This window comes from Geotrypetes seraphini, chromosome 8 (assembly GCF_902459505.1).
Source record: "Geotrypetes seraphini chromosome 8, aGeoSer1.1, whole genome shotgun sequence".
Classification (NCBI taxonomy): domain Eukaryota; kingdom Metazoa; phylum Chordata; class Amphibia; order Gymnophiona; family Dermophiidae; genus Geotrypetes; species Geotrypetes seraphini.
The window spans coordinates 86,455,160-86,476,446 of NC_047091.1; the positions used below are offsets into that span (position 1 = coordinate 86,455,160).

The 21,287-nt window shown below is 47.1% G+C and overlaps 1 protein-coding gene across 1 annotated transcript in view; it reads right to left on the reverse strand.

Annotated features, from left to right (window-relative positions):
• Window positions 1-21,287, reverse strand: part of TMPRSS9 (transmembrane serine protease 9) — a 162,885-nt gene that overhangs the window by 10,134 nt on the left and 131,464 nt on the right. Inside the window, exons 17-18 of the mRNA XM_033956023.1 lie at window positions 18,428-18,863; window positions 12,033-12,146 (exon numbers count right to left, since the gene is read on the reverse strand). Coding sequence (XP_033811914.1) covers window positions 12,033-12,146; window positions 18,428-18,863 — 550 coding nt within the window. The remainder of the gene's footprint in view (window positions 1-12,032; window positions 12,147-18,427; window positions 18,864-21,287) is intronic.

The following is a 21,287-nucleotide window of genomic DNA, read 5'->3' on the forward strand; positions in this document are numbered from 1 at the left end:
ATGAAGAACGGCAAAAAGAACATATTGAATCACTGTGCAACAAATTTAAACTTTTTTCTAGGGCAAGAAGAAAATGAGGTTTACTTTATAGAATTTGACCTCCTGTGTATGAAAATAGCCTCAGTTTTCTCCTATCACGTATAGTTTTTGAGGAAATCACAAATATTTATAGCATGAGAAGTCATAATGTAACGCTTTGCACCGATTTAAGAGTTCCTATAAATATTATTTTCTAGAATCGTTTTGCTGTTGAAGTGCGTTTATAAATGAGATTAGGAGCATCTCTATTTAATGTCCAACAATAGTCAGCCAGTATTGTTGAGTTCCATCTGCCCTGATATTGTTTCTCCATTGTAGCAATGTCCTGGTGAAACTTTTCCACGTGCTTATCACTAATACTACCAAGATTATCGGGGGGAAAATCCAGATGCGAGTGGAGAAAATGAATTTTTAGTGACATTGCATTTGAGATCACAGAATACTTTAAGCATCATCTCCACCATTTGGACATAGTCTGGTGCCTTCTTATTTCCCAGAAAATTCTCGATTACATTCTTCAATGCTATCCATGCACTTTTCTCACTTTAGCTTAAAAATCAAATTTGAGGCAAACTGTTTTAATATTTCAGAGATTGTTATAACATTTACTACAAGCATTAGAAAATATAGCGAAAATGTTATTATAATGCTCTTTTGCCAAAACTCAGAGAGTTATACCAAAAAATTAAGATCAGTTTTGAATTCAGTAACCCCAAATCACTATAAAACACCCTCAGTACAATTCATGCCCCCAAACCTCTGTTGCACAGTGTATTTAGTGATATTTAGTGCCGTGATGTGAGTTTATAATGTAATTGTGAGCCATGCATTTTAAAGAAATACTGAGAAAAAATTTGGAGAAATAGCGTGTACCAGTGGCGTACCTAGGGTATGTGGCACCCGGGGCCCATCATTTTTTGACACCCCCCCCCCTCATGTAAATTTTTTTTTTTTTTTTTTTTGCAATAACCATGAAATGGAATAAATGGTCAGAATAGAAACAGGCAGTGAAAATTTTCTTTTTTTTTTTTTTTTTTTCCCCAAAGTATTTTTATTGAGAATGGCAAAAGGTCCAGACAAGCAACCATGGTCTGTACAGAAACTTATACATTATCAAAAAGAACACAGAATGAGAGTAACAGCAACAACAAGCATGAACAAGCCTCTCCCAAGAGAAAATTGCCAATGAGAGGCATAGCAATACACAACAAAAGGCCAAAACTTGGGGCAAGCAAACAAATCCCACCCCAGAACCCACAAGAATAATAAGCCGGACTAGACCCTCAGCCATATTTTATAATGAAAAAAACCCCCACAAGCAACAACACCCAGACCGCTCACCAGACACACCAATCCGCACAACAAGCACCCAAGAAACACCCAGCCACCACCCAGACAAAACTACCAGACACACCTACCCCACCAAGCCCAGACCCAACCCCCCCTCCCCAGAGAGTGCAAGCGCAAAGTGGACCGTGAAAAGGGCAGCTGCAGAAGTGGAAAGCCCCAGATAAGTAGGTTAGCTAAAGAAAGCCCACAGATAGAAGAAATCAGGATAACAGAAGTTCCAACAAATGCTCCCACAGAAAATTTTCTTTTATTGAACCTCATTTATGTAACCATTATTCCAAACATAACATAACATAAATTATGTCTGAATTGTCATGACATCAGAAGTACATATGGAGTAGTTGCAGGTGATGCTTGGGACAGTTCTGATTATGTTAGTTTGGTTTTATGTGTTTTTTTAATAGAAGGGTTTTTATTTCTTTTTTTAAGGTTTTGTAGTTTGTGGTCGAGGTCAATAGGTTGTAGAGTTGGGGGTCAAGTGTTGCAGCTCGAATGGCTAGGAGGTTGTCGAACAGTTTTTTTCTTTTGACGTTTTTGGTTGGAGGGTGTGTGAATGGTGCGTGAGTTCTCCTATGTCTGTTTGAAGTGGATTGAATTATTTAGCTGAAGAAATTAGTTAACCCCCCCCCCCCCCCCCATTCCACACACATTAATTCTCTTCCATTTTTGTTCCCATTATAAAAAAACACTGATAAGTTCCCAGGAAAAAAATACATTAAAATAAGAAGTGAAAACAAAGGCCCCTACAGATGAGAACATAACATAAGAATAGCCTAACTGGGTCACACCAATGGTCCATCATGCCCAGTAGCCCATTCTCATGGTAGCCAATAGTGCTGCCCGATTCAGAGAAAAATATTTCATTCGATCCGATTCACCCTGTTGAATCGATTTTTCGATTAGATTCACTGTTAATGACACCGCTTTTTAAGTTTAAACAAAGTATAACAATAAATTTCACAACAACAATAAATTTCACAAAGTACTTAAAAAAAAAAAATCACATTTTTCCATTAAAGCAGTTCTGGAGACATTTGCTTGAACAGTCTTTTTTCCCAGTCCATAAGCAAGCAATATGAAAAAGATTTCCTTAATTATCTACTCAAACATTTTTGCTATTTACTTTCATTGTACCTATACTATTATTCAGTAGAAAAAATGGACTTAACTGTGCAGGAAATGAATCTCCTCATACACCCACCATATAGTGCAAAAATGTGCAAAGGTCTGTTTTTTTCTTTCGATCACTACATAGCCTAATGCCACACAAGCAGCGCTGTTACAAACATATTCTGAAGGTCAATGCTAAGGTTGACAAAGTTTCCTTCCTTGGACCAGAAGGAGATACTGACAAACCACTGGAAGAGATTCTAAAACAACTACCCAGAAATAACACCCAAAGACCCACTCAGTGTGTGAACCAGTTGAGTGGAGTGGACTAACTGGGGGTGGAAATGGGCCCAGAGTTTGCTCAGCAGAATTTCCCAGACTACCTCTTCCTCTCAACACACTGACATGCTACCACCACCACCAACACTAGGAACACCTCACCGAGTATGCCAGCAATGCTTATAAACTTTATAAAACACATTATTATATTTTCTTATAAAGCATATATTTTAACTGAACTCAGCCTTGCCATTCACAAAAATAGAAAAGTTCCCATTTCAAGCTGTCTCATGTACACTTTTCAAATCTAACATATTGTAATCACAAAACAGAAAATAAAATTATTTTTTCTACCTTTTGTTCTCTGATCAATATTCAAATCTTGTTGGTCCCAGGCTCTTGTTGTCTTGCTTGCCAGGGTCTCCTTTCTCCGTGCTAACCATCCGTCTGCCATCTCTGTTCTCCCCTTCCGTTTCCCTTCCCTCTCCCGGAGATCTGGCATCTTTCCTTTTTTTTGTCTCCATCCACAGATTCACCTTTTCTCAACTCCCCACCACCCCAGGATCCACCATCTCTCCCTTTCTGTTCCCAACTATCCTCCTATCCAGTATCTCTATCCCCCCTCCACACCATCCCCTGTTTCCAAGTTCTCTCCCTTTCTGTTCCTTCCCTCCCTAAATCCCATTATGCACCATCTCTCTCCCACTCCTCTGTTTTTAGACCCATTATTTCTAACCCCCAAAGTCTGGCATATGCATGTATCTTTGAACCCCCCCTTCCCTCTCTCCCTCTGTGTACTTTTACACCAGGACCCCCCTCCCCCGAAGGTCTGTCCCCCCTCCGAAGGGCTACACCCCACCCCTGAAGACCTGCACCCCCCGAAGGACTTTACCTCCCACCCGAAGGTCTGTCCCCCTCTGAAGGCCTAAACCCCACCCCTGAAGGACTGCACCCCCCCCCCCGAAGGCCTGCACTCCCTTGAAGGTCTGCACCCCCCGAAGGCCTGTCCCCCCCTTGAAGGCCTGTCCCCCCCCCTTGTAGGCCTGTCCCCCCTTTAAGGCCTGCCTGCCTGCCTTTCCCCCCCTTGAAGGCCTGCCCCCCCCTTGAAGGCCTGCACCCCCCTTGAAGGGCCTGCACCCCCCCTTGAAGGCCTGCACCCCCCCTTGAAGGCCTGTCCCCCCCCTTGTAGGCCTGTCCCCCCCCCTTGTAGGCCTGTCCCCCCCCCTTGTAGGCCTGTCCCCCCCTTGAAGGCCTGCCTGCCTTTCCCCCCTTGAAGGCCTGCACCCCCCTTGAAGGCCTGCACCCCCCCTTGAAGGCCTGCACCCCCCCTTGAAGGCCTGCCTGCCTTTCCCCCCTTGAAGGCCTGCACCCCCTTGAAGGTCTGCACCCCCCCAAAGGCCTACACCCCCCCCCCCGAAGGTCTGCACCCCCCTGAAGGCCTGCCTCCCCCCCTTGAAGGCCTGCACCCCTTGAATGTCTGCACCCCCCCCCCCGAAGGCCTGTCCCCCCTTGAAGGCCTGTCCCACCCCCTTGTAGGCCTGTCCCCCCTTTAAGGCCTGCCTGCCTGCCTTTCCCCCCCTTGAAGGCCTGTCTCCCCCTTGAAGGCCTGCACCCCCCTTGAAGGCCTGCCTGCCTTTCCCCCCTTGAAGGTCTGCACCCCCCCGAAGGCCTGTCCCCCCCTTGAAGGCCTGTCCCACCCCCTTGTAGGCCTGTCCCCCCTTTCAGGCCTGCCTGCCTGCCTCTCCCCCCCTTGAAGGCCTGTCTCCCCCTTGAAGGCCTGCACCCCCCCTTGAAGGCCTGCACCCCCCCCTTGAAGGCCTGCACCCCCCCTTGAAGGCCTGTCCCCCCCCTTGTAGGCCTGTCCCCCCCCCTTGTAGGCCTGTCCCCCCCCCCCTTGTAGGCCTGTCCCCCCCTTGAAGGCCTGCCTGCCTTTCCCCCCTTGAAGGCCTGCACCCCCTTGAAGGTCTGCACCCCCCCAAAGGCCTACACCCCCCCCCGAAGGTCTGCACCCCCCTGAAGGCCTGCCTGCCCCCCTTGAAGGTCCGCACCCCCCCAAAGGCCTACACCCCCCCCCGAAGGTCTGCACCCCCCTGAAGGCCTGCCTGCCCCCCTTGAAGGCCTGCACCCCTTGAATGTCTGCCCCCCCCCCCCGAAGGCCTGTCCCCCCTTGAAGGCCTGCCTGCCTGCCTGTCACCCCCTCCCCCTTGAAAGCCTGCTTGCCTGCCCGCCCGCCCCACCCTGAAGGCCTGATGCCCCGACCCACCCGAAGGACCGCTCGCCCCCCTGGCCTCCCCGCACCACCTATGAACAGCCGCAGCAGGATCGCGAAGTCAGCGTCGGGTACCAGCCCTAAGGGGGTGTTCCCGGCCTTGCCGTTCAGTCCCCCGCCACCCCCGAAGGACCGCTCGCCCCCCTGGCCTCCCCGCACCACCTATGAACAGCCGCAGCAGGATCGCGAAGTCAGCGTCAGCGATCCCTGCTGCTTCCTGCGCCACGGTCCCGCCCCTCCTCTGACGTCAGAGGAGGGGCGGGATCGCGTCGTAGGAAGCAGCGCAGGGATGCTGACGCTGACTTCGCGATCCTGCTGCGGCTGTTCATAGGTGGTGCGGGGAGGCCAGGGGGGCGAGCGGTCCTTCGGGGGTGGCGGGGGACTGAACGGCAAGGCCGGGAACACCCCCTTAGGGCTGGTACCCGGGGCGGCCCGCCCCCCCGCCCCCCCCCTAGGTACGCCACTGGCGTGTACATACTATGATGTTCAGTACATTTATATTCAAGAACCATATGGATAAAAGCAATTGAACAAAAAGTTCTAAAAGCAAGCATAATTAAAACAAAAAATAAACCCAAGATACATATTTATAAATGGAAATTGCTTAAAATATACTAAGTTTAACAACTGAGTATATAATAACTGAACCAACAGCAATAAGAGAAACAAGCATGTGCTGAAAGGGCCACTGGCAATAAGAGACTACGGGCACTTACTGATCCTGTAACAATGATCGCAAAATCAGTTTTACTGGTTTTGTGATTGTTCCCCAACCCGATTCATTAAACAGCTTCCCAATCAATCTCCGATCCGATCCACCCATGTTAATGAGGGGAAATGGCATGCAAAAGTAGGAAGCAATCGATTCACTATGCAGAAGAAAAAACACCGATTGGATTTGCCGATCTGAAAAGAAGAGACTGCTGAGGACCAGTTGCTTACTATCCTTGCCGACTCTCCTGCCCTTTTCCGCCCTGAAATATCAGTATCGAGGTTACAACCCCATATAAAACAACCATCAAAATCCTCTATAATAAACCCTAAGCGCGCATGCGCACTTAGGATGGCGTGTTCCCTGCGACCGTGGTCTCTGGGTCCGTGCCAAATTCTATTTTTGAACACGGAGGCAGGGAACACGCCAGCGACTCCCCCCTCCTGCCCTCATTCACCGCCAGATAAACCGCTGCCGCTGCTGATTCGGAATGGGGTGGGCACAGGCGCCCCTGCTGGCATCTCCTCTCTCTCGCCTGCTCACCCGCCTGCAGCGTTTAACTTCTTAGAAAAGTGCTGCCGCTGGCCTCGCCATCTTCTCTCCACTGTGGCCCACCCTCTGACAACTTCCTGTTTCTGCTAGGGTTGGCCGCAGTGGACAGAAGACGCCGAGGCCAGCAACAGTGCAGCGCAGCGCTTTTCTTTGGAAGTTAAACATGGTAGGGCTACTGCAAGACGGGGGAGCAGGCAAGGGGTGGGTGCAGGGAAGGCGGGGAATGCTACTGCTGCACAGGGAAGGGAGGAAATGCTGCTGCTGCACAGGGAAGGTGGGGAATGCTGCTGCTGCTGTACAGAGAAGTGGAGGGAATGCTGCTGCTGCACAGGGAAGGGGGGAATGCTGCTGATGCTACACAGGGAAGGGGGGGAGAGGGAAAGGGGGCCAGGGAGCAATCTTGGTTTGCTTTTGGGGGGAGACAGAAGGGGGCCATGGAGAGAGACAGAAAGCCAGGCAGGCAGCGCATGAGAATGAAAAGACACACAGAAAGACAGCAGGCAGGGAGCGAGACAGAAAGAAATAAAGACAGACAGACAAAGGGGGCCAGGGAGAGAGACAAACAGAAAGAAAGACAGACAGCGGGAGGGAGAGAGATAGAAAGAAAGAAAGAAAGATAAGACAGCGGGAGGGGGAGAGATAGAAAGAAAGGAAGAAAGAGACAGGGACAGGGAGAGACACAGAAAGAAAGAAAGACAGACAGACATATATTCTAGCACCCATTAATATAATGGGCTTAAACACTAGTTAAAAATAAAACTGTTAAATATCTTTACATATGCATAAGAATTATTTTTTTATATATTCAGTAAAAAGTGCATTGCAAGCCCGTGCTTTTAACCAGCGGTTTTAACCTGCAGGCTTAAAGCATGTTCTGTTCAATAATCTGGCTACACAAAATAATTCACTACGTCGTTCACAAATCATTTATTTTTAAAAATGTCAAACTCATAGGACCAGCAAAACTGCAGCCACCCCTCCCCCTTTCTTTTGAGCTCACTTGTACTTTGCCGCCAATGACGTGTGGGAATAAACCCCGCCCACTAACTACGTAGTAAGGGCGAAGAGCTAGTGCATGCGTAAATTGCATCAATAAACACCAAGGATACGCTGCACATGCATTTCGATCACTTGCAGCGATCAGTGGGATCGCTATAGGGCATGTGTCCGAACAGATCATTTGTATATAGAATCTGTAGTGAATCGGTCGCTCGGCAAAACTTGGCCAAGAATCGCCTAACAATGATCCAGATCGGTAAGTTTAGTGAATCTAGGCCAAAGACATGATTTTCAAATAATAATATATGTGATGTCTCTATGAAATTTTCAAGAGAGATGTGAAGTACCATTAATTAGAGAGCAATAGTATGGGAATAATTTTGAATGGTTGCGCTGCAAAGGTTAAAATACAAAAATAGACAAACCAAGTTAAAGAACTCGTGACAAGATTGCCCTGAAGACACAAGAAACGCAGAAAAAGATATCAAAATGCTAAAAAATGCATAACCAATATGCATGGAAAAATTGCCTTGAACACACAAGAAATGCAGACAAAGATATCGAAACGCAGAAAAAGATATCAAATTGCTAAAGAATACATAACCAATATGCATGGAAAAATAAAAGCACAGAAGCTTATCCGCATGATGGGGTAAAAATGATAAAACTAAAACATAAACATTAAACCGTCCATTGGGATGACATGAATAGCGATCATAAAAACTGATAAATGTAAAAAGGTAATGCAAAAGACGCTTACATGCCGGCGAAGTGAAAAAGAAAAGAAAAACTGAAACTTAGAAATGACAAGCGGGTAAACTTGAAACTAGAAAGCCACTGGACGGCCAAATGATGAAGGGGAAACTAAGGCATAAAACAATAAAATGTCCTGCAGATTGATGGGGGAAAAACATGACGGTCCAATCTATTGCATTAAGAGGTCAGACTGCTTGCTGCGAAAAATAAAAACGCTGGCGATCATGAATGTCCAAAAATAGCATGATATGGTCACACTAAGATGGGGCATGGACAGCACGTGCTAACTCAAGGCTGGTGATAGTGCCTTCTCAAGGGGTGTTATGTATAGCTGTAGCCTGTTGGGCCGCCCTGTAAGCGGACTGCTGGGCACAATGGACCTCAGGTCTGACCCAGCAGAGGCATTGCTTATGTTCTTATGTTCTAGAGTCAGCAGCAGTAACCACAGCTCCATAGGTAAACAGGAAATATACCTGATCCCCCTAGCATTATCCCTTCTCCCTCCCCCCCTCCCCCCCACAAAAAAAAGCAGAGATGCAGCCAACCCTCCCTCCACATACTGGGTGAGTCCCTAGTGTCTGAGAATCACTCCTGCCCTTTGCCCCTAATTGCTACTTCCCTGTTCTGCTGTGGGTTCAAAATGAAACCAACTGATCTCCTAATGGTAGTCTCATGGAAGTACTGCTAGGGAGTCAATCTGTGTCAAATAAAGAGTAAAGGCTCGGTTTCTTTTCCTTGATTCTCCTAAGAATATTTCATTTGCTTAATGATAGATCCACAAGACTACCTGCTAGGGGGTCAGTGGGCACTATTTTAAACCTGGTGCCTGAAGGGGTAGAAACAACTAGGAACAAATGACAGGAGCCATTCCCAATCACTGTCACCAAGGCTTGACCGGTTCAATATTCACTCTATAACCTCATAAGAAAGAATCAAACTAAATAGATATCAGAAGCTCATATAAGTTGTAAACCACTATGCCTTGCTGGATCTTCAGATTGCTGATAAGAGTATATAACTCTGAATTTCAGCTCAGCTCTTCATTGGTCCATATTGATTTGATCTATTGTTTAACTTATGTTTGTAATTTTCAACTTAGTTTAACTTTACTTATATTCATTGTTCATATTCAAGAAATTTTCTTTAAACCTTTATTTGACATTGTTGCTCAGAAGCAACATATGTTTTCTATGGCTCTTATGGAAGATCTGCATTAGAGAATGACATAGGGAAAAATTTGTCCCCGTCTCCGCCCTGTCCCCGCAAACTCGGTCCCTGTCCACGCCCCATCCCTGTGAGCTTGGTCCACATCTTTGCCCCGTCCTCGTGAGCTTGGTCCTCATCTCCGCAAACCATCTAATCCAATCTGCACAAGCCTCAAATACTTTTATACTGAACTTATTTTATTAAAGTATAAAAAGAAACAACATTCTGTACAATTGTCATTTTAGAAATCAGAGTTCTGGCTGCTGAACTAGAGGAAGAGATCTTCAGCTGGCAGGTCTTTGTTTATAAACGTTTATCAACACATCTACAATACTACTTTATCCTAAAGCAAAAAAGAAAAGAAATATACATTTTTTTTCCACATTTGTTGTCTGGTTTCTACTTTCCTCATTTTCTCGTCATTCTCTTCCTTCCATCCACTGTCTGCCTTCTCTCTGCCTCTTCCATATAGCATCTCTTCTATTTCTATGCCTCTACCAGAAACTGTCTGCCTTTCCCTGCCATCTCTCCCTCCCTTCCCCTCATTGGTCTGGCACCCATCTTCTTCCCTCCGCACCCTCCATGGTTTGTCAACTCTGTCTTCTTCCCTTCCTTCTCTCACTCCTTCCCCTAGGTGGTTTTTAGCTTCTCTCTCCTCCTTTCCTCCCTTCAGATCTGGTATCTGTCTCCTCCCCCTCCCCAAATGCTCTGGTATCTCTCTCTCTTCTCTCTATTTCCTTTTCTTTTCTGCTCTTCCTTCTCATTTTGTTTTCTACCTCTTGTCTACTTTCTTACCTTCCAGTCCTCAAATTCCCTTTATATTGTGTTTACCTATAGCTTGCCACCTCTTTCCCTCACCCCTTCCAGTATCTCATTAAATTTATCCTCTTTCCCCAATCCAGCATATACTCTTTTTCTTTATCCACACCTTCCATCCAGTATGTGCACTCTCTCTTCTCTCCACTTCCTTCCAGAGTCTGCTCCCCTCTCTATCCTCTCCCAGCCAATGTCTGTTCCCCTATCTCTCTCCTCCCATCCAGTGTCTACTCTCCTTTCTCACCTCCCCACTTCCTTCTAGCATTTGTTCCCTCTCTCTCCACTTTAAGCGCCTGTTCCCCTCTCTCACTCTCCCCTTCCAACCAGCATCTGCTCCCCTCTCTCCCCTCCCCACTTCCATCCATCGTCTGTTCCTCAGTCTCTCTCCATGTCCCTACAGCATCTGTTATACTTCCCCCATCTTCCTCCACTTCCCTTCAGCACCACTCAACCTCTTCCCCTCTCTTCCCCTCACCTTCGTGAGCACGTTTCAAAGTTTTCTCTTTCTGAGGTGTCCGGATGTGGCAACTTTTTCATAACTCCTGCGTGACTGCCCCAAAGCTTCTCCTCAGACGCAAGCCGCCCAGGTGTAAACAGGAAGTGCGTCAGAGGAGAAGCTTTGGGACAGTCGCACAGGACTTGTAAGAATGGTTCCCATGTCTGGACACCTCAGAAAGAGAAAATTCTGACGAGCACCCGCAAAGGTGAGGGGAAGAGAGGGAGGTGACTAGATGAGGGGAAGAAATGCCCAGATTTTTTTTTTGCTACCGGTGGGTGCAGTCGTGAGGAAGGCTGCTGACTAGGAGGGGTGGGAAGGGAAGCAATGCGGAAGCTACTTTACCACGGGGACAAGGCCATTCACTGCTCCATGGGGCAGTGACCATGGTGACCAGTTTCTTTTCCTCCCTGTTTCGGCATGTGGTGCCTGCCTACTTCAGCACAGGATTTCAGCTAGAATCAAAGGGAGAAGACATCTGCCTCACAGATTCATTGGACGAACCTGGTCATCTGGTTGCCAGTCGGACTGAATCTCAACCCCCGGAAAAGTGCACCATGAAAGGGGGGAAGACCATGCAGCTGACACACTGTTAGTCTTGACCAAACCAGGAAGGAACCTACACAGCCTGTGCTCAAGCTCCTGACTGAATCACAGATGTGAGCAGCTACACAAGGGACGGCCCCTGAGCACTGAAAAAATACATGCAGGCTGGCTAGCTAGGTATCCCTGAGGGGCTGATCCTGCTAGCAGCAGACTTCCGCTGTGCAAGTCTGCATCTTCTCCTAGGCAGAGGTTCCACCAAGTGGGAACCTCTGGCACTGAGCCTCCAAAGATCACTCAGCAAAAATACCCGCATGTGCAGACACCCTCTAGATGTGGCCCCAAGCTCAAGCAGAGCTGGTGCCTTTTCTGCCACCTCCAGCCATCCAGCGCCAAACAAGGCTTCAGCAGCTCTTAACAGGAGCTCTTGCTCCCAGACCATCACTATCCATAGAGGAACCGCAATTGATGTGGCTCCCACCCAGGGGTGACCCCCATTGCCCACCCAAAAGTAAAATAAAAATTTAGGTTGGACTCAGAAAGAGTCCAAAACCCAGACAAACGGCTGGGTTTTAGAAAACCATCCAGGCACTCAGACAGTCCTCTAAAAGAGGACATGTCTGGGTAAATAAGGACATATGGTAACCCTAAGCGTTCCAAGCCTCAGTCTGCTGTACCAGCTGCCTCACTGGGCATTCCAAGCCTCATTCTGGTGCTCTAAGCCTTATTCAAAGCCTCATTCTAGAGTCACCAGGGATTTTGACTACACTCCCACAGGAATCTCATGGGAACTTCTTCCATCCCTGCAGGATTTCCACAATCCACCTTCCTGTGCATTTTGACATGTTGTCTTTTTGTTTAAACCAGTCATGAGTTGTGCCAGACACACTACACAGTACACTTACCACACTTGCGCTCATCAGAGCCGGTGCTGCAGTCCTGGACTCCATCACACTCTGGGTTCAATTTACTAATGCACACTTTATTGGAACATTTATAAGTAAGGCTAGTACAAGGCACTGTGAAAGAAAGAAGACAAAGCTAGTGAGAGTATTACGCATTAACCCATTTATCACTACAGATACTGTAGCTACAACAGAGTGAGCAAGGTTCACCTTTATCTAAGAGCTGTAACACCCCCTCGGTGATAATGACTCCTTTTTATGGAGAGTAATTTTTCTGTTATGGAGAGTAATTTTTCTGTTATTTGAGTTGTTTTCCTCCATGCCTCAGTTTTTGAATTTTTGTTATATCTAATAGATGTACATAGGGCAAAATTTTAGCTCATGTTATTTTGCCCTTTTTCCCAAAAATGTGACTTTTTAAAACATCTGACTAAAATGGCCACTGCAGCCTCTCTGCGGCAACTGGATTTAGAGGTTCCGCAAACTGCCTCGACACAGTGCTCACTGCTGAGCAGCTCCAAGACCCTTTGCATCCTGAGATCACTATGATGCTGATTGAGCATTGGGAAATACCAGAGGGGCCCTTGCGAGGTGCTAGGGCAATGTCTAAGCTGTATCCTGTGGCTCCCGATTTCCAGCAACTGTTTATGGCACTTTTGGTGGATACCTTGGTGGCTCAGGTTCCAAACCATACTTCACATCCCAGCTGGAGTCGCAGCATACCGCTGATGATATCAGATAGCGAATCATTGACTTGATTACAGTAGGGGGTGAGGGAGGACATTATGAAAAGAGATTAAATTTCAGAGAACAACGCTGGATTTTTATCTTAAATACGGTTACACCAACGGGGTTAAACATGGAGATTGAGTGGATGTCACTGCTCTAGCTTCTGATTGGCTGTCATCAAGTTAGTTTCAGCTGGAGGGATATTTAAATAATCAATCAGATGCCACGGCCATCTTTTGACACAAAGAGACAAGTCAGGATGGTGCGTGGCAAGAATGAAGAGTAAGATTATGTTAAGTAAATAAATAAGGATTCTAACAATATTAGGTGGAGACTTCATCTATCTGTTTGTTTTGTTACTGCAGGGGGCCATTCTTGACAAAGCCAAGTGACGAAACATGTTGAATGAACCCTTCCCAACGCAGACAAGAAAGCTTAAAATCAGGTAAAGCTTTGGATTCTCAGGGTAAAGCTTTGGATTCTTGCCCAGAAATAGCTAAGAAGAAAAAATTAAAAAATTTAAATTGAATCAGGTTGGGCAGACTACTATGTTACTATCGAAAATAAAAAGCCGTCATTCTAGCGGCTATAAAGCTAAGTGATTTAAAACACTATTATTGATACTTATTTGGATGTGAAAGTTTTTACTAAACAATATTATGAGCAGTAAGCACTTTTCAAAAAGTAAAAAAGCAGATTAGATAATGATATATATGCCACATAAGTTTCTCATGCAGCCTTTTAAACAATTATTGGCTGGTAGGTAGCCTGTCTGATAAATCTGCAAAAATTGAGCTGAAGCACATATACTGCCGTATGTATATATTTGTGAGATTGTGGGGCAGTTATAAAAACAAGGGTGTTTGAGGCTACATTAGTTTATACTTGTTTTATAAACTATGCACACACATTGGAACTGTGGTCTTACTCCATTGAAAACTATGCCCTTGGGAATTAATTCATCCCATCTGTGTGTATTTGTTCAAAAACTTTAAAAGAATCATTTTCCAACATACAGATAGCCGTACTAGGTCAGATCAATGGTCCATCTAGGCCAGTTTCCTGCTTCAAACAGTAGCAATCCAGGTCACAGTACTTGGAAGAACCACATATGGAGAAATTAGGTTCTTACCTGCTAATTTACTTTCTTTTAGCTTCTCCAGATCGGTAGAGGTTAATCTTACAAGTGGGTATATATCTCATCATGACCAGCAGGTAGAGAATGAAACAAAATTGTGGAATAATACATAAGAGGTATCTTCTCCTATTCCTATCAGACTGCCAAATAGCCAAGCAGAACTAAGAACTGGAAACAGAAATAAACAATACTCCGAACAGGAGTAAGAACTAACATACCCAAATGCTGTTGGAAAATGCAGAGGAGTGATACCAGAAAGAAAAAGTCCCCACAGCTCACCAGCTAAGCCAACCGAGCCCAGCCACTGTTCTTCTCCCTGGCCCTAGAAAAATACTAGAACCTGCAGCAAAAAACAAAAACTGCCCACGCAACATCCATAACACGACAATAGACAGGGTAGGGACCTCTACTGGTCTGGAGAAGCTAAAAGAAAGTAAATTAGCAGGTAAGAATCTAATTTCTCCTTCTTTAGCACTCTCCAGACCGGTAGAGGTTAATATTACAAGTGGGATGTACCAAAGCAGTCCCCATAATGGGTTGGACCTCCGAAGGGCTGACACCAGACCATGCTTACCGAACACCGTGTCCCAACGCGCCTGAACGTCTACCCGGTAGGGTCTGACAAAGGAATGCAAGGAAGACCAAACCACAGCCTTACAAAAGTCCATTGGAGGCACTAGCAAAGACTCAGCCCAAGAAGCTGCCTGACCCCCTAGTGGAATGAGCCTTGACAAATTTTGGAACAGGCTTCTTATTCAGAAGATAAGCGGAAGCAATAGTCTCCTTGATCCAGCGCGCAATAGTAGCCTTAGAAGTGCCATCACCCTGATGAGGACTCACGAAAAGGACAAAGAGATTTCCTGTTCTCCTGGGTCCTCCGCATATAAGAGCAAAGAACCTGACTGACATCTAACTTGCTTCTGCTCAGAAGATCCCTCCCAACTACCCAACACCAGGAAGACCACTGCCTGATTGACATGAAAAGGAGAAACTACCTTAGGCAGAAAGGAAGGAGCAGGCCTCAAGACAACCCGCTCCCAAGAAAACTCCAAGAAGGTCCTTCAAAGAGCAGTCACCCAACGGTACAAAAGGAGGGTGCACTAGCACTGAAAGAACCAGATTCAGATCCCAAGATGGAACAGAGGGTTGTACGGGAGGCTTGAGCAATTTGGCCGCCCGCAAGAAGCAAATCACATCAGGAATGGCAGTCAAACATTGACCTTTCAACAAACCACGAAAGACTGACAAGGCCACAAGCTGAACCTGGAGAGAAGATTAAGCCAGTCCCCTATCCAGGCCATCCTGCAAGAACTCTAATATGTTAGACAGGGAAGCACGAAAAGAGACCACTCCACGTGCAGCACACCACTCCTCAAATAGATGCCAAACCTTCACATAAGCCCAAGAGGTAGAAAGCCTCTGGGACCCCAAGAGAGTAGAGATCACCTTATCTGAATATCCCTTCTTGCCTAGGCAACCTCTTTCAAGATCCAAGCCGTAAGACAGAAGGGACCTGGATCGAACATTAGAATGGAACCCAGCATCAGAAGGTCATCCAAGAGAAGCATAGGAAGAGGATATGCCACCAGATGCCTCACCAGATCCACGTACCATGGATGTCGAGGCCAATCTGGAGCCACTAGAACCATGAGACCCAGATGGCGAATGATGCGGAAAAGAACTCTGCCCACTAATGGCCATGGAGGGAACACATACAATAGCCCTTCCATTGGCCATGGTTGAACCAGAGTATCCAGACCCTCGGCCTGACAGTCTCTGCGATGACTGAAGAAGCGGGGCTGTTTGGCGTTGACACTCGTGGCCATCAGGTCCATCAGGGGCTGACCCCAAGACTGCACTATCAACTGAAAGGCCAGAGGACTTTGTGACATTTCCATCCCTAGAGATGAACATGTCAGGGTTAAATCCTGTACAAAATCCATTCCCCAAGGCAGGACCCACTGATCGGCCGTGATCTCGGCCTACTTGGGAAAAAATTTGCACAGCTGGGCACCCACCAGAACCGACAAAGAGTGATTGTGCAGGACGGGCAGCGGAGAGATTCCCAGCCCCCCAATGGGCCCCCCGAAAGGACTGCTTGTGCTGATAAAACCGACCCCGGGAAAACCCCGAAGTCTGGAAAGAAGCAGCCCCATGCCCAGGGCGATATTTGCAGAACTCCTACAGATGCCTTTGGGCAGTGCCACCCCGAGATGCTGGGCAGGCATGGTCCTCAAGCAGGCGGGGTACCTTAGAGTCTTTCAGAGTCTGAACCAACTTATCTAAATCCTCTCCAAACAAAAAAGACCCCCGAAAGGGAAATTTGGTAAGCTTAGTTATGGACGTGGCTTCCACTGACCAAGTGCAAAGCCACAAGGTCCATCGCGCAACCACTCCAAAAGCCATATACTTAGCCAACGTTCGCACCAAGTCATAGAGAGCATCTGAGAGGAATGAGGCAGCCATCTCAATCTTTGCCACCTCCTGATCCACTAAGGACCAGTCATCAGACTCATGATCCAGGACACGTTCGCCCCACTGAAATACGGCGGAAGCCACCAACCCCCCACAAATAGCCGCCTGGACCCCCATGGCAGAGACATCAAAATTCTGCTTAAGAATGGTCTCCAACTTACGCTCCTCAGAGTCCCTTAAGGCAGAACCGCCCTCAACAAGTATGGTATGCCACTTATAAATCACTGAGACCACTGCGTCCACCACTGGCGACTTTAAAGTAGCCCTATCCCCCTCCGTGATGGGATACAAATGAGCCATGGCGCGCGCTAACCGAAAAGGCACCTCCGGCGTATTCCACTGCGCCAGTACATTATCCCGAATATCCTGATGCATAGGAAAAGAGCGGGAAACCATACGGATCCCCCTAAGAAGAGGGTCCCCTACATGCAGGGTCTCCGGTGGTGCTTCTTCAAAATGCAGCACCAATGAGACCTGCTAAATCAGGTCTGGTAGCTCATCCCTCTGAAAAAGGCTCACCATGGACGCCTCTTAGCCAGAAGGCGGGAAACCCGATGCCCCGCTGCCAGCGGCCGTTCCTTCGAGAGGATCCTGGAATTTCTCAAAAGGGTCCAGATCCTCATCCAGGCCGACACGCTCCTCTGATCACCAATCCGCAACACAAGCCACCCACGGGTACTTGGACGAGGGAGGAAGAAAAGGGGATGCCAAAGGAGAAGAGGGAGGCAAAGCCACAGGGGGTGCGGAAGAAAACCCCCCGAACCCCCCCCAGGTGCACGTGGAACCCCCCAACCACCAGAAAATAGGCTCTGCACAAAGAAAAAATGAAATCAGTGGAAAACCCCCCAGGGGTCCCATGGGACTCCCTGCCACAGCAGGGGACCCAGCTGAAACCTTCCCCTGTTTTTCCAATACAGGGGGAAGGTCACCTGAGGTTGCAGACAAAATGAAGGGGCCTGTCTGTTAAAATGGCAAAGTTCCCATCAAAAAATAACCCCTCCAGGGCCTGTAGTGTGGCTGGGAAGCCTGAACTGACACAGCCACTAAAGCAGGCAAGCCGGCATCAGCTGTTAACAAAAATAGCTGAGAGGGAATCCCTCCGGGGGCGGTGGAGGAAGACCGGGCTTCCCCACTGCTCTCTGCTGACTCACGAGGCACTAAGGCTGGGGAGCCCTGGAAGCCTGCAGCCTCTGCCGATAGAGCTCCATGACTGTACCGGCTAGGACAGCTGTTTTCAGGCCGGCCATGAGTGCCTCACATCTGGCCCAAATTGTGCACCACTTCCCCTGAGAAGTGCTCAATTGATCCATATGCGACTTAGCTAGAAGAAAAGTGCCGGTTAATCAAAAAAATACAGTAATTTACAGCATAGTTGAAGGGAAAGTAACCCTTCAGACCGGCACTACCCCAGGATTTTTTTTTTTTTTTTTAACAGAACAGACTCCACAGGTTTTCAAAGCAATATGCCTTGCTTGAATTAGGGGCAAGGCTTACTGCTGAAGCTCCTCTAAAAAAATGTGAGGAGGTGGAGGAAAAGGGGGGAGGGACTCAGCATGGGTTTGACACCCCCGAGGTCGGACGGACCTCCAAACAGGGCTCACCCAAGCTCAATCCAGCCAAAAAATGAGGACTAGAAACCCTAAACAAATTCCAACAGCCCTACCAAGGGAGATGGGTACAGCTCACTCACACCTGCTGGAGACTGAAAGAAGACTGATAGGAATAGGGGAAGGTACCTCTTATATACTATTCCACATTTTTGTTTCAGTCTCCACCTGCTGATCATGATGAGATATATACCCGGTTGTAAGATTAACCTCTACTGGTCTGGAGAGTGCTAAAGAAAAAACATTTATTGCCACAGAAAATGTTTTATAAAATTACCCCCATACTGTGCACTTTCTGGAACTGATAATATAGGCTATGCTAGGGGGGAACATACACACATCCTGAGCTTTAATTTTGTGGGAAATGAGTGAAGCAACTAGTCCTCTGTTGGAAGGCATTGTTAATAAAACTGCAGCCCTAGAGGTGTCCTTTCTTAGTACATTACCTGTTGGCTGTGTGAACTTTACTGGATCAGTAGTATGAGAGAAGATTGTGGTTCTTGTAGTGGTTTTCGTAGGAGGTGTGGTTCTGGTTGTGCTTCTGGTGGTAGTAGACGTGGTTCGTGTTGTTCTAGTTGTGCTTCTCGTAATGGTAGATATGGTTTGGGTTGTTGGCATTGAAGATCTGCTAGTTGTAGGTTTGCTCATAGTTGTACCTGCTGCTGTGCTGGCTGTAGGTAAAGATTTAAGGATTGGCAGCAGGCTCTCTGTGCTCCTTGAGATAGGTGAGATAGTGTCTAGGATCCAGTCTTTGAGTTTAGTTACTCTAGAATACACACCGGGCTTCTTGGCCTGAGCACAGCCAATGCCCCAGCTTACAATGCCAGCCAGAAAAAAGACTCCAGGTGTCTCCTCACATGCCAAGGGTCCACCGGAATCACCCTGAAAGCACAGCAAAATGTCAGTCCTTTGCAAGGCAATCATTTCTCAAAGAAAACATAAATGAATATGTCTACAACTCATAAGTGGAAATGAGCAAGTGGGAAGTTTATCTAGAAGTGCATGATAAGTGAGAAAGACCAGGGGCTTACATGCCATCAGGAATTCATCTACATAGAAACATAGAAACATAGAAGATGACGGCAGAAAAGAGCTACAGCCCATCAAGTCTGCCCACTCTGCTTACCCACCCCCTGTCTATGCCCTAATGACCCAATTTCCTTATCTTGACCCTCGTAGGGATCCCACATGGGTATCCCATTTATTCTTAAAGTCTGGCACGCTGTCTGCCTCGATCACCTGCACTGGAAGCTTGTTCCAATGATCAACCACTCTCTCTGTGAAGAAATACTTTCTGGTGTCGCCATGAAATTTTCCGCCCCTGAGTTTGAGCGGGTGCCCTCTTGTGGCCGAGGGTCCCTTGAGAAAGAAAATATCATCTTCCACTTCGACACGTCCCGTGAGGTACTTAAATGTTTCGATCATGTCTCCCCTCTTCCTACGTTCCTCAAGAGTGTAGAGCTGCAATTTGTTCAGTCTCTCTTCGTACGAGAGACCCTTGAGCCCCGAGATCATCCTGGTGGCCGTCCGTTAAACCGATTCAATTCTGCGCACATCTTTACTGTAATGTGGCCTCCAGAATTGCACACAGTACTCCAGATGAGGTCTCACCATGGCCCTGTACAACGGCATTATGACTTCAGGCTTTCGGCTGACGAAACTTCTATTGATACAACCCAATATCTGCCTTGCCTTAGATGAAGCCTTCTCCACTTGATTGGCAGTTTTCATGTCTGCACTGATGATTACTCCTAAATCTCGTTCTGCTGAAGTCCTAGTTAAAGTTTCTCCGTTCAAGAAGTACGTCCTGCATGGATTTCCGCTTCCGAGGTGCATGACCTTACATTTCTTAGCATTGAAGCCTAGCTGCCAGGTTTGAGGACCAACTTTCCAATGTAAGCAGGTCCTGCGCCATATAATTCTGTAAACTGCATTCACTTACTATATTACATAGTTTTGGCGTCATCGGCGAATAGTGTTATTTTACCTTGAAGCCCTTGAGTCAGATCCCCTATGAATATGTTGAAAAGGAGTGGACCCAGGACCGAGCCCTGCGGCACTCCACTGGTCACCTCCGATGTTTTAGAGAGGGTACCATTAACCACCACCCTCTGAAGTCTGCCACTCAGCCAATCATTGACCCATGCAGTTAGTGTCTCTCCTAACCCCATCGATTCCATCTTGCTTAGCAGCCTGCGGTGTGGGACACTGTCAAAAGCTTTCCTGAAGTCCAGGTACACGACGTCCAAAAGACTCTCCCAAGTCCAACTTTCTTGTTATCCAGTCAAAGAAGCTGATGAGATTGGATTGGCAGGACCTACCCTTGGTGAATCCATGCTGACTGGGATCCCGAAGATTCCCTTCATTCAAGATCATGTCCAATTTGCTTTTAATTAGTGTTTCCATGAGTTTGCACACTATTGATGTGAGACTCACCGGTCTATAATTCGCAGCCTCTGCCCTGCAACCCTTTTTATGCAGAGGAACGACATTAGCTAATTTCCAGTCCAGGGGAACTTTCCCCTTACTTAGGGAGAGATTGAATAGCTCAGCCAACGGTTTTCGCCAGGACATCGCTCAATTCTCTGAGCATTCTTGGGTGCAAATTGTCTGGTCCCATGGCTTTGATCACCTTGAGTCTTGCCAGTTCACTGTAAACTTCACCTGGTGTGAACTCAAAATTCTGAAACGGGTCTTCTGTGCTTTGTGTTGCCTTCAACTGGGGACCGTGTCCCGGTGCCTCACAGGTGAAGACTGAGCAGAAGTATTCATTCAGTAGTTCGGCTTTATCGGAATCTGCTTCCACGTAACTTCCGTCCGGTCTTCTAAGGCGTACTATCCCGCCTGTGTTCCTTTTTCTGTCACTAATATACCTGAAGAAGGATTTGTCCCCCTTTTTAATGTTTTTTGCCAGAATTTCTTCCACTCGAAGTTTTGCCTCCGTAACTGCCATTTTGACCGCTGTAGACCTGGTCCTATATTCTACTTTTGCCTCTTTTTTCTCCGTGCGCTTGTAGGAGAGAAACGCTTTTTTCTTCTCCTTAATGAGGTGCGAGATTTCCGCGGTGAACCATTGGGGTTTATTGTTTCTTTGTCGTTTATTTACTGATTTTATGAAGCGGTTAGTTGCTTCATGTATGGTTGATTTCAGTGTTAACCACTTAGCTTCTACATCATCGGTCTCCGCTTGGTCCTGCAGCGTCTGATGGACGAAATCTCCCATGCGTGCGAAGTCTGTTTCCCGGAAATTGAGTACCTTTGTTTTCGTGTTTGATCTAGGGAAGCCTTTCCTAAGGTTGAACCATA